Source organism: Pyrus communis, chromosome 17, assembly GCF_041283825.1.
Source record: "Pyrus communis isolate YQ-2024b chromosome 17, ASM4128382v1, whole genome shotgun sequence".
In the NCBI taxonomy this organism is placed as follows: Eukaryota; Viridiplantae; Streptophyta; class Magnoliopsida; order Rosales; family Rosaceae; genus Pyrus; species Pyrus communis.
In genome coordinates, this window is record NC_142581.1 from 22,024,313 (window position 1) to 22,045,912 (window position 21,600).

General features: G+C 36.2%; 2 protein-coding genes and 1 long non-coding RNA gene across 3 annotated transcripts in view; 2 read left to right on the forward strand and 1 right to left on the reverse strand.

Moving 5' to 3' along the window:
* Positions 1-21,600, forward strand: part of LOC137708690 (uncharacterized) — a 40,126-nt gene that overhangs the window by 13,244 nt on the left and 5,282 nt on the right. The window lies entirely within an intron of this gene.
* LOC137735319 (uncharacterized) lies at positions 1,340-5,931 on the reverse strand. The gene is made up of 11 exons (XM_088689562.1): positions 5,830-5,931; positions 5,569-5,757; positions 5,296-5,403; positions 5,045-5,143; positions 4,804-4,860; positions 4,490-4,619; positions 4,315-4,409; positions 3,295-3,378; positions 2,737-2,881; positions 2,514-2,638; positions 1,340-1,799 (listed from the first exon to the last, which is right to left on the reverse strand). The coding sequence occupies exons 8-11, from the start codon at positions 3,314-3,316 to the stop codon at positions 1,789-1,791; spliced, it is 303 nt and encodes a 100-aa protein (XP_088545688.1). The 5' UTR covers positions 3,317-3,378; positions 4,315-4,409; positions 4,490-4,619; positions 4,804-4,860; positions 5,045-5,143; positions 5,296-5,403; positions 5,569-5,757; positions 5,830-5,931; the 3' UTR covers positions 1,340-1,788.
* On the forward strand, positions 6,171-10,217 carry LOC148689621 (uncharacterized). The gene is made up of 2 exons (XR_015958647.1): positions 6,171-7,318; positions 9,438-10,217. It is a non-coding gene; the product is annotated as an uncharacterized LOC148689621 (long non-coding RNA).

Sequence of the window (21,600 nt, forward strand, 5' to 3'; positions counted from 1 at the left end):
CACTGTCAACTGATTCCTTACCAAAATTATGGCAAGTATTGTTATACAATTCCAATAATGTTGTTCGACTACTCCTTGAACATGCATCATTTGGTATATCCATCCCTCTCTCTCTCTCTCTCTCTCTCTCTAAGTCATTGTTAACAGTAATTATATAATAACAGGCTAAAAGAACTGCCAACTATGTTATCAAGGAAAAACAAATGTCAATGAGAAATGAAGATAATTGAGAATCATCATTTGGTACACCTTTACTGGTGTACTCGAGAAATTGAGAATCATTATCTGCAAACGGCCTCCAATCGGATCAACTCTAAAATTCTAAGGTGCTACAGCTACTTTAAGAATAGCTTATGTCCAATACAACCCTGCCAAAATAGTCATTCTTCAATATTTAAGCAGGATTTGAAACAGGGCATTAAGATAAGGTTACAAATATAGTAAGCTCCCAATCGAGTATTTAAATGGAAGAGACATGTGAAGGCAGTCAAAGAACCCAAAAATATCAATGTTTCAAACGAATATCTGTCACAAAATTATTGCACTTGAACTACCCTAATAACACGTCATGGGCATACTCCCATGATTATCTGAAAAGATATCGTTGGTTACCGTTGACAATATATGGCATTCTCTTAAATTGAAAGCGTAAACAATGAAGAATGCATATGAACAACGCACAATTTCTTTGCAGAACAGTTTTACAATGTAGTAGTTTTGAATTGGAAATTCAAAATGAACTTAGTTCAATCTACGAAATTCAATAATTTAATCAAATCAAGACAAATGAGCAAAATTGTCTTATATTAAACACATAGTTGGAGCTTGGAACGCATAAAATGAAAAAGAACATTAGACCATGCTTTCCCCAACTAATTTTCAAATGTATCTGTGTTAATTTGAAACCAATATTTATCCAATTAGAAAGTGTAGAGTCGTTGATATGTAAATTGTTTAACCTTGAGGCTTGCGATAACCACAAATGTTGGCGGGACTAATTGTTGCAACACAATGGAACTAAAGTTCTTCGCAACATCAATCCATAGTGTAACTCTTTTTTTTTTTAATTTCTTTCTCTTGAATCAATAGACATAAACAAAAAAAAGTTAGTACGAAGTATTGTATTTACAACATTTGGAGATGATTTGTCAACATGCTTTTATCTAATATTTTGAATGTAGATTTACACTTGTTTTCAAGCCTTCTAATCAGCCACTTTTTGTTCTAACTCTTGTATTGCGTGTCCAAGAACATCTTGTAATCTCAAAGAAGCTTATGATAATTAATATAATAAAACCTAAACAAAATACCAAATTCAACTCCAATATAACGAAAAAACTAAATTAACTTGTGGTGAATTGATGGCTTACTTTTTACAGCAATTCTGTAATTACAAATTCTTCTGTTAAATTACGGTGACTGGGAGATGTTGAAGCTGCATAAGCTATTTGAATTATGCCTACTATAATCAACCAGGGAAGAATCCTTTGTAACCAAATAGAGGTATTGGAGGACTGATACCCATGAAAGCTGATATGCATTCTATAACCAACATAACTCTACCAAGTTCACAATTCTCATAAATTCCATTAAAAAAATCTACCAAACGGAAAATTCACTTGGAATTTACTGTTAAGCCAAACTACCAAGAAATTGGAACTTTTTTTTGTAAAATAATTAACCTTTTCAAGTTGAAGCAGCTCCAATCTTGGGGTTGGCGACCTCAAGCATTGTGGCAACTCCTCTGTTCTCATCATCCAAAATTGCTCCTTTTTTATAGAGTATCCATCAATGCATTGCTGCTCAACACCCAAATCATCAAATGCGAGAAAAAACATATTCTAAGGTTTAAATGGAATTCCACAAATTCCCCAAATGGGCAACTCTAGAATTGTAAAGAAACTGTCTTTATCAAATCTTCAATTAATTATAGCAAAACCCAAAACTCAAAAAGTTTTAATCAGCTTACATGACCACTCATCAGCAAGATCAGAGCAACAAAACCCAACAAACCCAAAATATTCGAATAAAACCCACACAAAAAAAATCTACTTAAAAAAACCTACAAACAACAAATAACTCACTACTTTTTCATACGAATTCGAACAGAGGCATAGAACATACCGATTTGAAGCGAGAAATCTCAGTGAAAATCCTCGAGGAAGCCACGTCGATCTCAAGAAGCAGAGAAAATTAGGGATTTTTTTTTCTCTGACTCCAAATCATCCTTAAGACGGTGTTATTCCGTCGAAAAAGAAAAAAAAACCAAATTAGGGATTTTTTTCAGTGAAGAAAAAGAGAAAATTAAAAGAAGAGAAAAGAACATTAGGCTTTTATTTCAACTTTGGGGTTTCCAATTTCCGATCTCTCTAGGCAGAGGAACAGAGATAAAGCAACAACAGTAGATTGAGTAAGGGGAAGAGCGGCGGTGGTACTTGCAAAGCTCGAATGTTAGTGCATGCAATTACAATAATTATTTATCATATGTTTTGATGATGATTATGTATAATTACCTGTTACCCCAGCGAGGGTGAAGCTCAAGAACCAGAACCTGTTCTTCAAAGGTGATGTTGGCACGACGGACATCGGGGAGGAGATAACTGAGCCACCGTAATCTGCAGCTCTTTTCTTTTCAGACCTGGGTTTGGTTGCAAAATTGAAAACAATGGTCAACTCGTTAGGCAATAATTGGTAAAGGCAAGAGGGATCTGAGGAAATATAGAGATAAAAAAATACCCAGGTGAAGGAGCAGAGGAGAAGGAATGAGGGAGGAGCCTGGAGGGGGAGAAGTTGTCCAACGGAGGAGAAGGGAGGAGATGCCGTCGAATGGAGGAGGATGTTGTGGTTCGCAGTTCTGAGAGAGTGAACTGGAGAGGTTCATCTGCAAACAAATGGAAAAGCTTCGTTCTCGAAACAAATGGAAAAGCCGAACTTTTACATTCCCACGATGACCAACTCGTGTACATGAGGGGTAAATTAGTAAATGTACTGTACAACTGGAGGAAAAAGTCTGAATATGCCTAACAACTGAAGGGCAAATCCGTCAAATCACTGTTAATGAACAGTGTTCATTAACTGAATTTTAGTATATATAACTAGGAAGATTGCCCGCGCGATGCTGTGGGTTTCAAAGCTGTATAAAACGTGTCAAAATCCTAAATGGAAACATATACTTATAATGAGGAACAACATAGGTTTCCAGGGATGGAGTACTTTTTATATAAATGTGAAAATTTATTTATAATCTTATTTACAATGAGGAACAAAATTGACCAAGGGTGGAGTAATATTTACATGAGTAACAAAATGTGTCCATGGGCAGGGTTCTGCATTAGGTAGAGCTTTCTCCTTTCTTCTCACATGTCGGTTTTGTTTTGTCTGTTACATAATTGGAAAAAACAGAAAGTTGTTAATGTACGTGAATAACAGTCTTAGTGCAAATGAGAGAACAAAACTTAAACAAAGGAATAGTATATGCTGTGAAGAGGCTGTTAAAACTTGTAAGAGTCAATCAATAACAACAACTTCAATTAATACATAGTTTGTTGTAATAGGCACATGAACATATTCAAAAGAAAATTCTAGTTAAACCTAGAAAGTTTTGTATTGAGGATTGTGGGTTTATCAATGAAGTAGAAGATGGTGGAAAAACTCGTATGCTTCCTCTCTGTCCTATTAAAATCTGATGAATAAATTGTAGCCTAATAATTACCAGAACTCCTCAATTAATCAAGACATGTTCAAATTCACACTAAAATAATAATTGGTTCCGGACCCACGATTCATCAAAATTCATGAATTATGACCCAGATTTTGAGATATTCATGTGAGGGTTTTCTTACATGCTTCTTTTTCTGTGTATGAAAACTAAAAGTCAAACACTGTCAGCAAAATGAATGCAAATTATACTAAAAACAGTGAGAAAAAAAAGAAATTATATATAAATATATATATATATATATATAGAGAGAGAGAGAGAGAGAGAGAGAGAGATGGCAGAAGCAAAAAGCAACAATGATAATTGGAAGAACGAACATACTATACATATCTCCTTTTCTTTTTCCCAATTTATATTTACTTTTCCCTTCTCCTCCTTCAAGGGTCTCTTTACTTTCATGGTTAACTTTTTACTGTAATTGTCTTTTATCCATGATGAAAAGCACTTCTAATGCTAATCTCCTTGTTGGCTCAAACCATGTGGTATATTCAATCCTTTTAGGCATATCTACCATGGTCGTCTAAAATAAGGGATGAAGAAGGATGATGGGAGCAAGAAATAAAGGAATGAAAACAACTTAAATAAAATGTTTTTACCCTTCATTTTGTGCAGTCCTTCTATTACATTTCTTCTTCTAGATTTCTCCCATGTATTTCTACTTCCTTTGTAACGCAAAAATGAAAAATAAAAACTAAAGATATGAAATGCTTATAAAATAGGCCATACATTTTCATGTCCTAGATAAAGTTCCATGTTAATGGCATTACTGACCGTAATCTTTATGGGCATAATGGCTGACGTACTGGTGCGAGGATATGTTGGTTGGAACTCAAGGAGTGCTCTGTTGGTTTTAGAGCCAGGTCTTCCCAAGGTACATGGATATACAAATCCTACCTGGAGACTGCATAGGAGGGATAATGCATTCAAAGACTTTAGTAATTCACTTTATAATGAGTTACATATTTGATATTTGTGTCAAATTCGTATGAGCAGTACTTCTAATTGTGTGTATGTGCGTTTGCGCGTAAATGTACCAAAATCAAACTCAGGTTCAAGAAGATATAGAATATGCTGGAAGTCGTTACCAACAGAATTCACAGAGGATTCACTTTATGACCCGCCTAGTGCTGATGGAACCGAAACTGTGAACATCGTTAAAAGCAGCCTTCAGGTGAGTCTTATGAATTGCAGACTAAGCAATGAGATTTATGATGTATTCAGATATCTCAACAAATTCAGTTAAAAAAAAATTATATTCCAACAGAAATAATATTAAAAACACAAATTTGAAAACCCAATATCCATAACAAATAATGCAATTATTACCTTGCAAGAGGAGAACAGGGTGAGTATTGAAATCGGAGCAACCTTCTCGACAACCTCATCTGGTAACTTGTTAATCCTTTCATCAGAATCACACATTATCTAGTACCAACCAAACCAAACAATTAACTAAAAAAACCATCAACAACAACAACAACCAAGCTTTATCCACTTGGGGTCGGCTTAATTAAAAAATCCAAAACTTATAAAATTTAAACCCTAACTATTGGGAATTTAGATTTCAGGCAACCAACCTCTACTTGTTTTCCGCCCGTTTGCGTTCAAGTTGCAGACTTTTAGTGGACGCCATCCTGATGGAAAGACTCATTTGCGCTCATGACAAAAACAGTGCAGCAAAACCTCTAAACATGCCCAAATAAACAAACATTACGTTTAGCAAGTGGTTCATTGTTGAGGGCAACTGAAAAATGCAACAAAGAAAAACTACAATCTGTGACCAAAAAATAACAAAAACTAAAATTTCAAGCAAGAAAAATGATGTTTTTTCCTCCTGTAAGGGACCATACCAGTATCCGATTCAATCAAGGGTTTTTGTCTTTTTTTCGTTTTTTAAACTTCTGGGTTTTTCTGCTCGGATTCTAAGACGACCCACGATGGTGGTGTCCATAACCCATCTGTGGATTGTTGTGAATGTTAATGGGGGTTTTGTTGGGTGGGCGTGGAAGCCCAAATGGGCGAGCTTGGTTGGCCCATAGCTGTGCAGAAATCAATCGATATCGGCGAGGATTTTCAAGATTCCGAATCTAAGGAAGAGAAAAGAAATCTACCTTTGGGGACGTCTGAGTGGTGGCGGTGGACGCTGGAAATGAGAGAGAACCAAAGAGATTTTTGGTTCTTGAGAGAGAGAGCTGGAGAGATCGAGAGATCTGTACTGGAAGCAATAGAAAAGCTTACCGCGATGACCAACACGTGGCCTTATGCTTTCGAAAAGGGATAACGACAGCTGGAACTCAAGGACCATTATACCCACATGTGTACCACAGGGATAAAACTGCCATTTTACTGTTAAGATTGAAAAATAAAAGGGCAAACAAACAGCAATACAGGGGCTAAAACGTCAAATCACTGTTAATGAACAGTGTTCATCAACTGAGTTTTAGTATATATAACTAGAAATTGCTGTCCTCGCGTTGCTGCGGGATTAGAAATTGTATGGAAAATTGATAAGCTGATTCTAAATCATCAAGTTTCCAACTGCGATGCATGACAATCAATTGAAACAATTGAAACGTTTTCTCTAAATTAATAAATAGCATTTAGCACAAACTGACTTGCAAACTCAAATGCAAGAATGCAAATGAAGATAAATTGTCAAATTCCATACATGTCAAACTTCATTTAGCAAACTGAAAACCATAAAAATAAATTGATAAACCCACAAAGATAGTTCACAATTATAAATGCTAAATGCTGATAAAATATATGATACGATGATCTCGGTTTCTCTCATAATTATAGAATGTTGAATGCAAACAACATACCCAAATTACCAATGAAACCAATCAAAATTTCCACTCCTTGGTTAATATCAGAGAATGCCAAATCCAAATCCACGAACCCCACACTGTCAACTGATTCCTTACCAAAATTATGGCAAGTATTGTTATACAATTCCAATAATGTTGTTCGAGTACTCCTTGAACATGCACCATTTGGTATATCCATCTCTCTCTCTCTCTCTCTCTCTCTCTCTCTCTCTCTCCCTAAAAGTCATTGTTAACAGTAATTATATAATAACAGGCTAAAAGAACTGTCAACTATGTTATCAAGGAAAAACAAATGTCAATGAGAAATGAAGATAAAGAACCTTTACTGGTGTACTCGAGAAATTGAGAATCATTATCTGCAAACGGCCTTTGATTGGATCAACTCTAAAATTCTAAGGTGCTACAGCTACTTTAAGAATAGCTTATGTCCAATACAACCCTGCAAAAATAGTCATTCTTCAATATTTAAGCAGGATTTGAAACAGGGCATTAAGATAAGGTTACAAATATAGTAAGCTCCCAATCGAGTATTTAAATGGAAGAGACATGTGAAGGTAGTCAAAGAACCCAAAAATATCAATGTTTCAAACGAATATCTGTCACAAAATTATTGCACTCGAACTACCCTAATAACACGTCATGGGCATACTCCCATGATTATCTAAAAAGATATCGTTGGTTACCGTTGACAATATATGGCATTCTCTTAAATTGAAAGCGTAAACAATGAAGAATGCACATGAACAACGCACGATTTCTTTGTAGAACAGTTTTTGACACACCCCGACCGAGATCAGGGAGTGCTGGCCGTCACACGAAGGTGACGTAGCCATGTGCACGTGCGGAAGCTATTAAGATAGTAATATAAAAGTACGAATAATTAAAAACTAGCATACAAAGTACTAAAACAAGTGCTAGCGTATGTGAGACACACTTTCAGAGCAAGTCTACAGCAGTCAAAAAGGAAAGATGCGACATAAATACACCCGAAGGTGACCCTACAATGGTGAGTGTCTGTCAGAAATGCCGGGACGCCCTCTGGGAAAACCACCGAACCCGCTAGACCACTAGAACCTGGAGGGGCGCAAAAACAAAAGCGTGAGTGGGCAAAATCAAGGCTCTTTGAAAACTCTTTAGCAAAATACATTCTAACCCCTCGCCGTAAAACCTGTATACTTCCCAGAAAGTGAACATATATATACGTATGTATAGTTATGCCAATCATACTCCAAAATATGCCATTCACGCTCCAAAATATGCCACAACGGAATCTCATAATCAAATGTAAGTGCTCAAACGTAATTCACATCAATAACATATAATCTGGCATCTGGGAGTCACCTAACGTGACCTGTACGGCTGCATATAGAGCTCCAATCTCAACTCAATAACTGAATCTGCACACGAGTCGGAACCACCTAACGTGGTCTGTACGACAGGACTGGGTGTAATATATACGCTCTAGTGCTACGATCATGTGAAGACTGTGCGAATAATCGCGGGTCACCTACGAGTCGGAACCACCTAATGTGGTCTGTACGACAAGACTGTGCACCTAACTTGGATCCAAGCTGAGCGTGTGGTGCGGGTGAACATCACGTGAAGGACTGTGCCCTGGCCACGGGCGGGAGCACTAACACCAGGGGTGCAGATTATGAGCTCTCTAATCATCTCAAGCTACTACTGAATATAAACATGAATACCACTTACCTGGCACTTACCCGTGCGTCCACAGCACCAAATACACATATATAAATGTATGCCGCTACTAATGCATGTGATGATGCATAAGCGATAATAATAAAGTGCATAGCATAAATCAATTACTCTTTTTAATCTATTTCTGGGAATTTAAATGTATATAGGTATATACGGAAAACAAAAGCCCACTCACTGATAAGTGGAAGGGTCGTAGCCCCCCCTGCCTCGAGTGTGTACGCTCGTCCTCGGAATACGAATCACCTATACGCGAAAAAGCTACGAAAACGTTAATTTAAAAGCACATAACCAACTTCTCGTAAAAACTTCTCATACATTGCTCAAAATGGACAATTGAATATATCAACGTGCTCTACACAACCTCAGGATCACAACCATATTTTTAAAATAATTTTTCTCCGCCGCACGCGCCCCCACGCGCCGGCCAAGCCACGGCCCTACGCGCCCCCCACGCGCGGCCACGTGCACTGCACACTGACGGTGTCAACTGACGCCGTCAGGAATATTCCGTTAAAACTGGGAAAATTTCAAACTTAGTTTTCTCACTCGTTTTTCAACCATTTTTCATGATCTTTATACCAAAATGAAGCTTAAGACTAGTAGAATCACGTTAGACTACTTTTAAGGCCTAAAAATTAAGGAATTATACCTGCAACAACAATCCCAGTTCGGCCAACCTCGTACCAAGCTTTCCCGACGTCCAAATCCACCCAACGAGCTACTCCCAAGCTCCTGGGAACCTCACAAACACAACTATAAACTTAAAAAGTCCAAAAACCTGCTAGATTAGGTTTGCATGAATAGTGCTCAAATCGGCCATGGCGATATTGACGTGAAATCATCGAAGTTCTTACCTGAAAATGGCACCTCTGAACTCCTCTCAGCCTCACGAGCACGAGGGTGGTCTTGGTTTCTTGATTCGTGAAGGTTTGAGTATGTTTGTGTGTGTGTCCGTATGTAGAAGAAAGAAGAAGAAGAACTCGGGGATAGAGAGAGAGAGACAGAGAAGAGACAGGAAATGAGGGAATCCCGGGAGGGAAAGAGAGTGTGTGAGTGTATGTGGTCCTACAACACCACACAACACAAAACTACACGTAAAGTAACGAACTAGGGGGTAAAATCGTAAATTCACACGTACGTTTCGTTAGTTTCGGGACGGGATGTCACAGTTTTACAATGCAGTAGTTTTGAATTGGAAATTCAAAATGAACTTAGTTCAATCTACGAAATTCAATAATTTAATCAAATCAAGACAAATGAGCAAAATTGTCTTATATTAAACACATAGTTGGAGCTTGGAACGCATAAAATGAAAAAGAACATTAGACCATGCTTTCCCCAACTAATTTTCAAATGTATCTATGTTAATTTGAAACCAATATTTATCCAATTAGAAAGTGTAGAGTCGTTGATATGTAAATTGTTTAACCTTGAGACTTGCGATAACCACAAATGTTGGCGGGACTAATTGTTGCAACACAATAGAACTGAAGTTCTTTGCAACATCAATCCATAGTGTAACTCTTTTTTTTTTTTTTCTCTTGAATCAATAGACATAAACAAAAAAAAGTTAGTAAGAAGTATTGTATTTACAACATTTGGAGATGATTTGTCAACATGCTTTTATCTAATATTTTGAATGTAGATTTACACTTGTTTTCAAGCCTTCTAATCAGCCACTTTTTGTTCTAACTCTTGTATTGCGTGTCCAAGAACATCTTGTAATCTCAAAGAAGCTGATGATAATTAATATAATAAAACCTAAACAAAATACCAAATTCAACTCCAATATAACGAAAAACTAAATTAACTTGTGGTGAATTGATGGCTTACTTTTTACAGCAATTCTGTAATTACAAATTCTTCTGTTAAATTACGGTGACTGGGAGATGTTGAAGCTGCATAAGCTATGTGAATTATGCCTACTATAATCAACCAGGGAAGAATCCTTTGTAACCAAATAGAGGTATTGGAGGACTGATACCCATGAAAGCTGATATGCATTCTATAACCAACATAACTTTACCAAGTTCACAATTCTCATAAATTCCATTAAAAAAATCTACCAAACGGAAAATTCACTTGGAATTTACTGTTAAGCCAAACTACCAAGAAATTGGAACTTTTTTTGTAAAACAATTAACCTTTTCAAGTTGAAGCAGCTCCAATCTTGGGGTTGGTGACCTCAAGCATTGTGGCAACTCCTCTGCTCTCATCATCCAAAATTGCTCCTTTTTTATAGAGTATCCATCAATGCATTGCTGCTCAACACCCAAATCATCAAATGCGAGAAAAAACATATTCTAAGGTTTAAATGGAATTCCACAAATTCCCCAAATGGGCAACTCTAGAATTGTAAAAAAAATGTCTTTATCAAATCTTCAATTAATTATAGCAAAACCCAAAACTCAAAAAGTTTTAATCAGCTTACATGACCGCTCATCAGCAAGCTCAGAGCAACAAAACCCAACAAACCCAAAATATTCGAATAAAACCCACACAAAAAAAAAAATCTACTTAAAAAAACCTACAAACAACAAATAACTCACTACTTTTTCATATGAATTCGAACAGAGGTATAGAACATACCGATTTGAAGCGAGAAATCTCAGTGAAAATCCTCGAGGAAGCCATGTCAATCTCAAGAAGCACAGAAAATTAGGGATTTTTTTTTCTGACTCCAAATCATCCTTAAGACGACGTTATTCCGTCGAAAAAGGAAAAAAAAAACCAAATTAGGGATTTTTTTCAGTGAAGAAAAAGAGAAAATTAAAAGAAGAGAAAAGAACATTAGGCTTTTATTTCAACTTTGGGGTTTCCAATTTCCGATCTCTCTAGGCAGAGGAACAGAGATAAAGCAACAACAGTAGATTGAGTAAGGGGAAGAGCGGCGGTGGTACTTGCAAAGCTCGAATGTTCGTGCATGCAATTACAATAATTATTTATCATATGTTTTGATGATGATTATGTATAATTACCTGTTGCCCCAGCGAGGGTGAAGCTCAAGAACTAGAAACTGTTCTTCAAAGGTGATGTTGGCACGACGGACATCGGGGAGGAGATAACTGAGCCACCGTAATCTGCATCTCTTTTCTTTTCAGACCTGGGTTTGGTTGCAAAATTGAAAACACATGGTCAACTCGTTAGACAATAATTGGTAAAGGCAAGAGGGATCTGAGGAAATATAGAGATAAAAAAATACCCAGGAGAAAGAGCAGATGAGAAGGAATAAGGGAAGAGCCTGGAGGGGGAGAAGTTGTCCAACGGAGGAGAGGGGATGAGATGCTGTCGAACGGAGGAGGATGTTGTGGTTCGCAGTTCTGAGAGAGTGAACCGGAGAGGTTCATCTGCAAACAAATGGAAAAGCTTCGTTCTCGAAACAAATAGAAGGGCCGAGCTTTTACATTCCCACGATGACCAACACGTGTACAGGAGGGGTAAATTAGTAAATGTACTGTACAACGGAAGGAAAAAGGCTGAATATGCCTAACAACTGAAGGGCAAATCCGTCAAATCACTGTTAATGAACAGTGTTCATCAACTGAATTTTAGTATATATAATTTATTCTAGAGAGACTTTTAAAAGGTTATAAAGAAAGGAGAGGGATCATCTCTGGATCATTTCTTCCTAATCCATTAAGTTTGAGGATATAGGTCATTAAAATTTGATTCAATAGTTATAAATAGGGTATCAATTTAAAAGTTATAATAACTTTAATTGTTGGATCAAATTTCAATGATTCGGATCTCCAAATTTGGTGGATTAGAAAGAAGGGATAAAAAAATGCAACTTGAAATTCAAAATAAGAAAAATAAATAATAAATTCCAACTAGACAAACGCGTGGTCTGGTCGTCGTTGACTCAATGTGGAGATCAATGTGAAGATCAATTGAGTGTTTCAGTTCTTACTTTACTCTTAAGATACTCGATCGATTAATGACTGCTGCTGTATCTTCTTCTTCTAGCGGTTGCCACAATAATTACATTGGTAATTGCTGGCACTAACTTGTAGTTTCAATTTGCAATAAATGTGAGTAAAAACTGCAGTTTTGTAAGCTCGCTCTTGTGATTCTGGAACATGCATGGGACAAGTATCTAAACCAGCTGCAACATATCAGACGGAGTTTGGAGGCTTGGCATGGAAGGACAGAGTTTACAGGGTAATTACTTTATGCTGCAAGTTTAATCCTAATGCGCATTTTGCAGTAGTTTTTAGCAGTGGAGCCTAAAGATGGTCCGTTTTGGTCTATTATATGCTCTGCCTCCATATATAATTTCATTTTTCGTTATCAATAATGTTCCCTTGTACCGCCAAATTTAAAAGGAAAAAAAAATCCACCCCCTTCTGCCTCTGTGAAATTCTTAAGAGTTATATTAGAGCGCCACTTAATAGTTTATACGACGATGTAATAGATGTTGGTCCTCAGTTGAATTTTGTAAATTGCTAAATTATTTACCACTGATCTTGAATAATTATTTGTAATTATCCTTTCACATTTGGGTCTTTTCTCCAATCACTTTTGTTTATTGTGGTAGTTGCCGTGCTACTTCATAGATGCTTTCACATTTCAACCTAAAATAATGCATTATTGATAATTGAATAGTCTTTGTCCTTTCGTGTTTGTTTCTTTTCTCTTTTCCTCTCTTTCACTGCACCTTCACGGGCGGCAGTGTGTCGTTTCTCAAGTCCATATGTGAACATTATTATATGGAAAAATTTATGTTTCCATATTTTTGATTGCTAAGATAACAATGATTGCATACAATGAAATCACAATTATAGAGAAATTGAAAGTTGTAATCAAGATATTGCAGTTTACTCTGCTATAGGTATGAACACTTGTGAGACGATTAGCAAGCAAGTGATGCCAAGCAATTGAAGTATATTCCTTTCAATGTAACTGTGACAGAGAAATCAATCGATGTGATAAATTGTGAGGTAAAACATATCTGACACCAATTGACATATAAAGTATAATACACGATTCTAGCGTTGAATAAAAAATAAGATGCATTAATGTGTATGCATCGTAGTGTGTATTAATTTTAATTAAGTAATAAAATACGGCTAGGGAAACTCGTGATCCGGTCGTCATTGACTCATTGACTTTAACAGGTAGAGAAACGTGTGATCTGCTCGTCATTGACTCATTACTTCCTTTGTAGATCAATGTGAAGATCAGTCAAGTGTTTCAATTATTACATTACTCTTGCATCCTCGATCGATTAATAGCTGCTGCTGCTGCATCTTCTTCGTCCTCTGGCTCCCGTTGGAAATACGACGTGTTCATCAATTTCAGAGGGGAAGACACTCGCAGGGGGCTTCGTCAGCCACCTCTACAAAGCCCTGGATCAGAAAGCAATCAACACCTACATTGATGCCGAAGGGCTCCGAAAGGGCAACGACCTTTCGCAGCTACTGACGGCGATCCAAGATTCGCGCGTTTCAGTCATAGTTTTTTCTCAAAACTATGCTTCTTCCACATGGTGCTTGAAGGAGCTCGTCCAAATACTGGATTGTATGGATCGAATGAACCAGATAGTGGTGCCCCTTTTTTACGATGTGGATCCTTCTCATGTCCGCAAAGCAGAGAGCAGCTTTGCGAAAGCTTTTGCCAAGCATGAAGGCCATTCTAACGCCGACATGGAAGAGGTGCAGAGCTGGAGGTCCGCTCTTACTTGTGAATGAAGGCCATTCTAAACCCGTCTGGGCCCAATTGTGTTGAGGCCCAAAGGATTGAAGATGTCGGTTGCCAAATGGCCTGGTTTGCACCGCCTCATGGTGTGTCTGTGTCGGAGTAGGATTCTCTCATTTCCTATTATCATCTCCTTCCATCCATTCCTCTCACATATTGTCTTTATAAAAAAATTAATATAAAATGTTAATGTGGCTAAACCGTTAGGATGCAACCCGACTTTAAACCCGACCAAGCGGGTTTTTTTTTTAGTTATAACGCGTTCGAACCCAACCCAATTTCAACCCGTTCATTGATTGGGTTGAATTGGGTTGATCATTTGCCTGTCCATCCCCAACTCAACCCAACCTAATCTGACTAACCAAACCCAATTCAACCAGATTGTAACTCATATCAATTAATGTTCATACTACACACAAGTGTGCCAAGTCAAAAATACCAATGCCCTTTCTAATGATTTTTTAATAAATTACCCTCTATAATTTACTTAAGCTTTTAGGGAATAAGAGACTTTGATTAATCAGCTCATATTTGTAGTCTTTAAATCCTAAAGCTTTATGGTAGATTGACTTATGAAATTAGAGTTAGCTAGCTTTGATGCTACTTAGCTTTATTTTTTTTTTTAAATTCTTGGAAACTAAGTTGTTACAAGATTAAACTTGAAAAAGTGGGCAACCCAAACTCAACCCAAGTAAACCCTAACTCAATTAAACTCGAGCCCAAATGAACTTGAATGAAACCCAACCCAAACCCGATCCCAAATTGTAAAAGTTGGGTTAGGATTGGATTGACCTTCCAACCCGCCCAACCCACCCAAGTTGCACCCCTATAAATGGTAACCATTCAAATAGGAGGGGATGAGAGGGGAGAGATTAGGAAAGGAGAGAATCCTCATCCATCTATGTCACATGGGTACTGGTCTCGCCAAAGATATTTTTTTTTGTCAAACGATAAAGTGGTAAAGGCCACTTTTCTGCCCGGTTTGCCTGTCATACAATGACTCAACATTTTTCTGCCATTGTAGTAAAGGGCCACTAACTTAAAAGTGCTGGTTCAACTACCAAAGGTAATTGAATAGCTCCAACATCAAGAGACCTATTTATGTGGAAAATGATCCTATCTTGGTCCCTTCCACCTAATCCAGTAAGTTCGGAGATCCGGATTATTGAAATTTGATCCAACTGCTACAAACAGAGAACCATTTAAAGTTATAATAACTTTAACCGTCGAATCAAGTTTTAATATTTCGGATCTCTAAACTTGATGGATTAAAAAAAAAATCCAAAGAGGATCCATTTCCTATTTTAGTAGACCCCTGATGAGCATCCCGTTACCTTACCCCTTGTGATTGTGCCCCAATTGTACTGTTGGGACCCACTTGTTACTGCTTTCTTCTCGGGCGTTGCACCACTCGCCCATGCGGAGCAAATTTTGGTCCACCAATTTCTGATACTTTATAACTTTTATCTTTTGCTTTTCATTAGTTTCTTCTTTATTCTGGAGAGACTCAAAAAAGGTTATAAAGAAATGCACCTAGAAATTCAAAATAAGAAAAATAAATAATAAATTCGGCTAGAGAAACGCGTGATCTGGTCGTCATTGACTCAATTTTGCAATAGTTTTTAGCAGTGGAGCCAAAAAATGGTCAATTTTGGTCTATTATATGCTCCACCTCCATATATAATTTCTTTTTTCGTTATCAATAATGTTTCTTTGTAACGTCGTATTTAAGAAAAAAAAAAAAAAAGATCCACCCCTATTTGCTTCCGTGAAATTCCTAAGAATTATATTAGAGCACCACTTAATAGTTTATACGACGATCTAATAGATCTTGGTCCTAAGTTGAATATTGTAAATTACTGAATTATTTACCACTGATCTTGAATAATTGTTTGTAATTATCCTTTCACATTTGGGTCTTTTCTCCAATCACTTTTGCTTATTGTGGTAGTTGCTATGCTACTTCTCAGATGCTTTTACATTTCAATATAAAATAATGCATTATTGACAATTGAATAGTCATTGTTATAATCTAATGGATAGTCTTTGTCCTTTCGTGTTTGTTTCTTTTCTCTTTTCCTCTCTTTCACTGCACCTTCCCGGCCCGCGGTATGTTGTTTCTCAAGTCCTTCTGAGAACATTATTATATGAAAAAATTTATGTTTCCATATTTTTGATTGCTAAGATAACAGTGATTGCATACAATGAAATCACAATTATAGAGAAATTGAAAGTTGTAATCAAGATATTGCAGTTTACTCTGCTATAGGTATAAACACTTGTGAGACGATCAACAAGCAAGTGATGCCAAGCAATTGAACTTTATTCCTTTCAATGTAATTGTAACAGAAAAACCAATCGATATGATAAACTGTGAGGTAAAGCATATCTGGCACCAATTGACATATAAAATATAGTACACGATTCTAGCATTGAATAAAAAATAAGATGCATTAATGTGTATGTATCGTAGTGTGTATTAATTTTAATGTCTATGCTAGGGAAACTCGTGATCCGGTCTTCTCTAGATCATTAGTTTCTTATTTATTCTGAAGAGACTTTTAAAAGGTTATAAAGAAAGGAGGAGGGATCATTTCTGGATCATTTCCTTCTAATCCATTAAGTTCGAGGATATGGGTTATTGAAATTTGATCCAACGGTTATAAATAGGGACTCACTTTAAAAGTTATAATAACTTTAACGGTTGAATCAAATTTCAATAGTTCGGATCTCTAAATTTGGTGAATTAGAAGGAATGGATAAAAAAATGCACCTTGAAATTCAAAATAAGAAAAATAAATATTAAATTTCAGCTAGAGAAACGCGTGGTCTGGTCGTCATTGACTCAATGCGGAGATCAATGTGAAGATCAATTGAGTGTTTCAGTTCTTACTTTACTCTTAATCAATTGAGTGTTTCAGTTCTTACTTTACTCTTAGATATTCGATCGATTAATGACTGCTGCTGTATCTTCTTCTTCTAGCGGTTGCCACAATAATTCCATTGGTAATTGCTGGCACTAACCTGTAGTTTCAATTTGCAATAACTGTGAGTAAAAACTGTAGTTTTGTAAGCCCGCTCTTGTAATTCTGGAACATGCAGGGGACAAGTATCTAAACCAGCTGCAACATATCAGACGGAGTTTGAAGGCTTGGCATGGAAGGACGGAGTTTACAGGGTAATTACTTTATGCTACAAGTTTAATCCTAATGCGCATTGCAGTAGTTTTTAGCAGTGGAGCCTAAAGATGGTCAGTTTTGGTCTATTATATGCTCTACCTCCATATGTAATTTCATTATTCGTTGTCAATAATGCTCCCTTGTACCGCCAAATTTAAAAGGAAAAAAAAAAAAAATTCCACCCCCATCCGTGAAATTCCTAAGAATTATATTAGAGCACCACTTAATAGTTTATACAATGATGTAATAGATCTTGATCCAAAGTTGAATTTTGTAAATTGCTGAATTATTTACCACTGATCTTGAATAACTGTTTGTAATTATCCTTTCACATTTGGGTTTTTTCTCCAATCACTTTTGTTTATTGTGGTAGTTGCCATGCTACTTCTCAGATGCTTTCACATTTCAACTTAAAATAATGCATTATTGATAATTGAATTGTCATTGTTATAATCTATTGTCTTTGTCCTTTCGTGTTTGTTTCTTTTCTCTTTGCTCTCTTTCATTGCACTTTCCCAGGCGGCTGTATGTCGTTTCTCAAGTCCATATGCGAACATTATTATCTGGAAAAATTTATGTTTCCATATTTTTGATTGCTAAGATAACAGTGATTGCATACGATGAAATCACAATTATAGAGAAATTGAAAGTTGTAATAAAGATATTGCAGTTTACTCTGCTATAGGCATGAACACTTGTGAGACGATCAACAAGCAAGTGATGCCAAGCAATTGAAGTCAATTCCTTTCAATGTAATTGTGATAGAAAAACCAATCGATGTGATAAACTGTGAGGTAAAACATATCTGGCACCACAATCCGGGCCCGCTCCACCACCATAGCACGATATTGTCCACTTTGGGCCCCGACCATGCCCTCACAGTTTTGTTTTAGGGAACTCACGAGCAACGTCCCAGTGGGTCACCCATCATGGGATTGCTCTCGCACGAACTCACTTAACTTCGGAGTACCTACGGAACCCAAAGCCAGTGAGCTCCAAAAAGCCTCGTGCTAGTTAGAGATGAGAATATACATATAAGGCTCACTCCCTTAGGCGATGTGGGATGTCACTCCCACACTGTTCCTTTATTTTATCGTCAAAAAATAAACGCTTGGTGGAAGAATCAGATCTTTTGACACGATAAAACTAATCGACTCACAAACGTCCTCCAATGTGAATCACTCCAAAATGTATCCACTTGATCACGTTTTGCTCAAGAGGAAATCAAATGTACATTGAAAATATAAATCCAAGTATCAAAATTCACCAAAATAAACAATAAATTATAATTAAGAATAGGGTAAAATATATTGTATAAAATTGATTCATCAATATGCCTCCATGAAATTCCTAAGAATTATATTAGAGCACCACTTAATCGTTTATACAACAATCTACTAGATTATGGTCCTAAGCTTGAATCTTGTAAATGGCTGAATCATTTACCGCTGATCTTGAATAACAGTTTTTAATTATCCTTTCACATTTTGGTCCATTCTCTAACCACGTTTGTTTGTTCTATGGTTGTCGTATTTTGCATAGAACGATATATCCGTTAGTTTCACTGTCTTCCATACTACAATACTACTTATCTCAATATAAGAAAAGAGAAGTATAATATTTCCATTTTATGCAAAGAATTTGTTGTACGCTTCCAAGAATATAAAACACCAATGTAGGTTCATTAGGGCAACTCAGTATTAAGATATCATTTTGTCCTCCTTTCTTATATTAAGTAATCTAAACCACTGGAGTAACTTATGTGATTACATTTAGGGATGTGCTATTCACGCACCATTTTTACTTCTCACACATCCTCTTAATTTTTGGCAGTTGGATCGAATGAATTGAAAAAAGATCAAAAGATATAAATTAATAAGCAGTGTGTGAGAAATAAAAATAGATGTGTAGATATCACATCCCTACATTGATGTTTGGCTTGTTACACGATGTGATGATGCTTCATTTCTTCCTTTACTATTTGTATCTTGGCAACGTAGTGTCTTTTGTTAAGATCATATACGAAGTAGTAATTTTGTTGCTGGTGTGTTGAACTGCAATTTTAGTTTCAATCTTTTGTCAATTGTGTAGAGATTTTTGTTAGTTCCACCACATGGATATGAGACCACTAAAATGCGGTTATTCTTGAATCTGTCTGCTGCGACGTTTTTTCAGCGGCGGAGCTCGATGAATGCGCAACCGACGTGGAGAGAGTCGATTGTGCCTTCTGCAGCGACGATCGTTGCTCCTGGTAAAGATTGAAATTTTGTTTTGACTTTTTTTTTTTGGAGAATTTTTTGGGTTTTTTGTGGGTTTCACTGAAAATTCGAGATTTTTGCAGAGGTGGTTGGCTTCTATGGAATAACAATCTTTTAAAATCAACGATCATATTCAGTATAGAAATTTTTCAGTAAATAATTGAACATAAAACAATAGACAAAACCATTTTAACAAAGCTAACATTTCTGCACACTCATGCGCACATATGCGAAAGACTTTTTTTATTGCACTATACGCCTCTTAAGATGTTTTAAATGTGTTTAAAAATACAAAAAATAATATTTAATAAACAACTGATTGAATCACATTATTATGCGTGTGGAAATGTTTTTTTATAACCAGCACTACGCGTCTCTTAAGATGTTTTGAAGGTGTTTAAAAATAGATAAAATAATATTTAATAAACAACTTATTGAATTACATTATTGCTAGCCCATTGTGAGGTATTAATTAAAAAAATAATGTACAAAAAAATTAGGGTTAATATCAGTTTACTACCCTGAAATTTTTTGGTTTTCAATATTTAGTAAATGAAGTTTTTTTCTATCCCATAATGGTACCTAAAGTCATAATTTTGGGACATTTTCCTACATCCATTAAGGTTTCAGCCGATAACTGGTGATAAGGCACCAACATGAACAATAACTAGGCGCAACGTGTCAATATGTGCCCACCCATATATTAAAAAAATTAAAAAATTAATTAAATTTAAAATTAAAATTAAAAAATCTGGCGTCGTTTTCTACCTCACTTCACCCACCGCTCCCACCCAACCCTCCCTTCATTCTCTCCTCTGCGCCCATCCAATTCCGACTCATCCCTCGCAATTGTTCTCGATTAACCCTAATTTTGGCAAACTATAGAGGCATCGATACCCTAAATAGTAAATACCATTGCAGAAAGGATCGATTTTACAACCTGGCGCAAGAGCTTGTAACCAGAAGGTGGAGCAACTTCACATAGCTTAGAGCGATGTCACGCCCAGCCCATCCTCTTCCTTGAATGGTAACCCCAACCGCAAGTCGTAGAACTAGACCAGGTCTGATGAGCCACCTAAGACCGTTGCCATGCCTGCTTTTAAGCCCACTATGAAGCCCTTGAGTAATCTTAAGCGGTTCTTGCAGTCGATCTCTCCGTGCATCCTTGCCCACTACCTCTCCAAAGGTGGAGTTGTGGGGGATGAGTTGGAATTGGGTGGGCTCAGAGGAAAGAATGGAGGGAGGTTTGGGTGGGAGCGCATGTGAGGTGAGGTAGAAGACGATGCCCAGATTTATTTAGTTTAGTTTTTTTTATATTAGTTTATTAATTTATCAATTTTTTAAATATTTGGGTGGGTTCATATTGACACGTGGCGCTTAGCTATTGTTCACGTGAATGTCACATCACCAGTTAACGATTAATTTAATAGCAACCGGATATATGAAAATGTTCCAAAATTATGACTTTAGATATCACTTTAGGATAAAAAAAATCCATATACCAAATATTGAAAACTAAAAAATTTCAAGATAGTAAACTGAGATTAAATAAAAAAATTAATTATAAAAAAATACTTTTTATATGATAAAATTATCTTTACATTATATGATGCATTATTTTGAATATTTTTTGTTTGAAGAACATTTTTGTCAAATTATTATTTATGAAGCCCATGACCCCAAATGGGGCCTTCGCACTTTATATACAGAATGGAGTAAACTATCAATTTAATCCAAGAATTATCACCTTAGTGAAAATCAGATTCCTAAACTATTTTTTTTTCAAAAAAATCAGTCCCTGAATTATAAAAATATGCCAATTACATCTCTAATGTTATATTCGAAGCTACTATATTCAATTTTCTGTGAATTTAAGTTACGTTACTTGTATGTGATACACATTGGAGGGTAGATTAGTAGTTTTTCATAAAGAAATAGTGTAAGTTAATTTTTAAGGGTAAATTAGGCATTAAATTCGCAACCTATATAAAATGTTAAAGGCTTATAAATGAGAAAATGATGATATTACACTCTAAAGTGTGTTAAGTGACTTGAGTTGATGAAAGATTGGATAAAATAGTTTTGAATATAATTGTAGGGACGGAATAGCAATTTTTAATGAATTTAGGGACTTATTTTACTAAAAAATAATTCAGTAACTTAATTTTTATTGAGATGATAATTCAAGAATTAAGTCA

What these genes read in the sequence shown, in the direction of transcription:
- LOC137735319 (XM_088689562.1), bottom strand. Translation starts at nt 3,316, where the DNA reads ATGGACACATTTTGTTACTCAT. An exon ending in GGACACATTTTGTTACTCAT is followed by an intron (nt 2,882 to 3,294) that starts GTAAATATTACT and finishes ATTTGTTTGCAG; the next exon opens with ATGAACCTCTCCAGTTCACT. An exon ending in TCCTCTGCTCCTTCACCTGG is followed by an intron (nt 2,639 to 2,736) that starts GTATTTTTTTAT and finishes AACCAAACCCAG; the next exon opens with GTCTGAAAAGAAAAGAGCTG.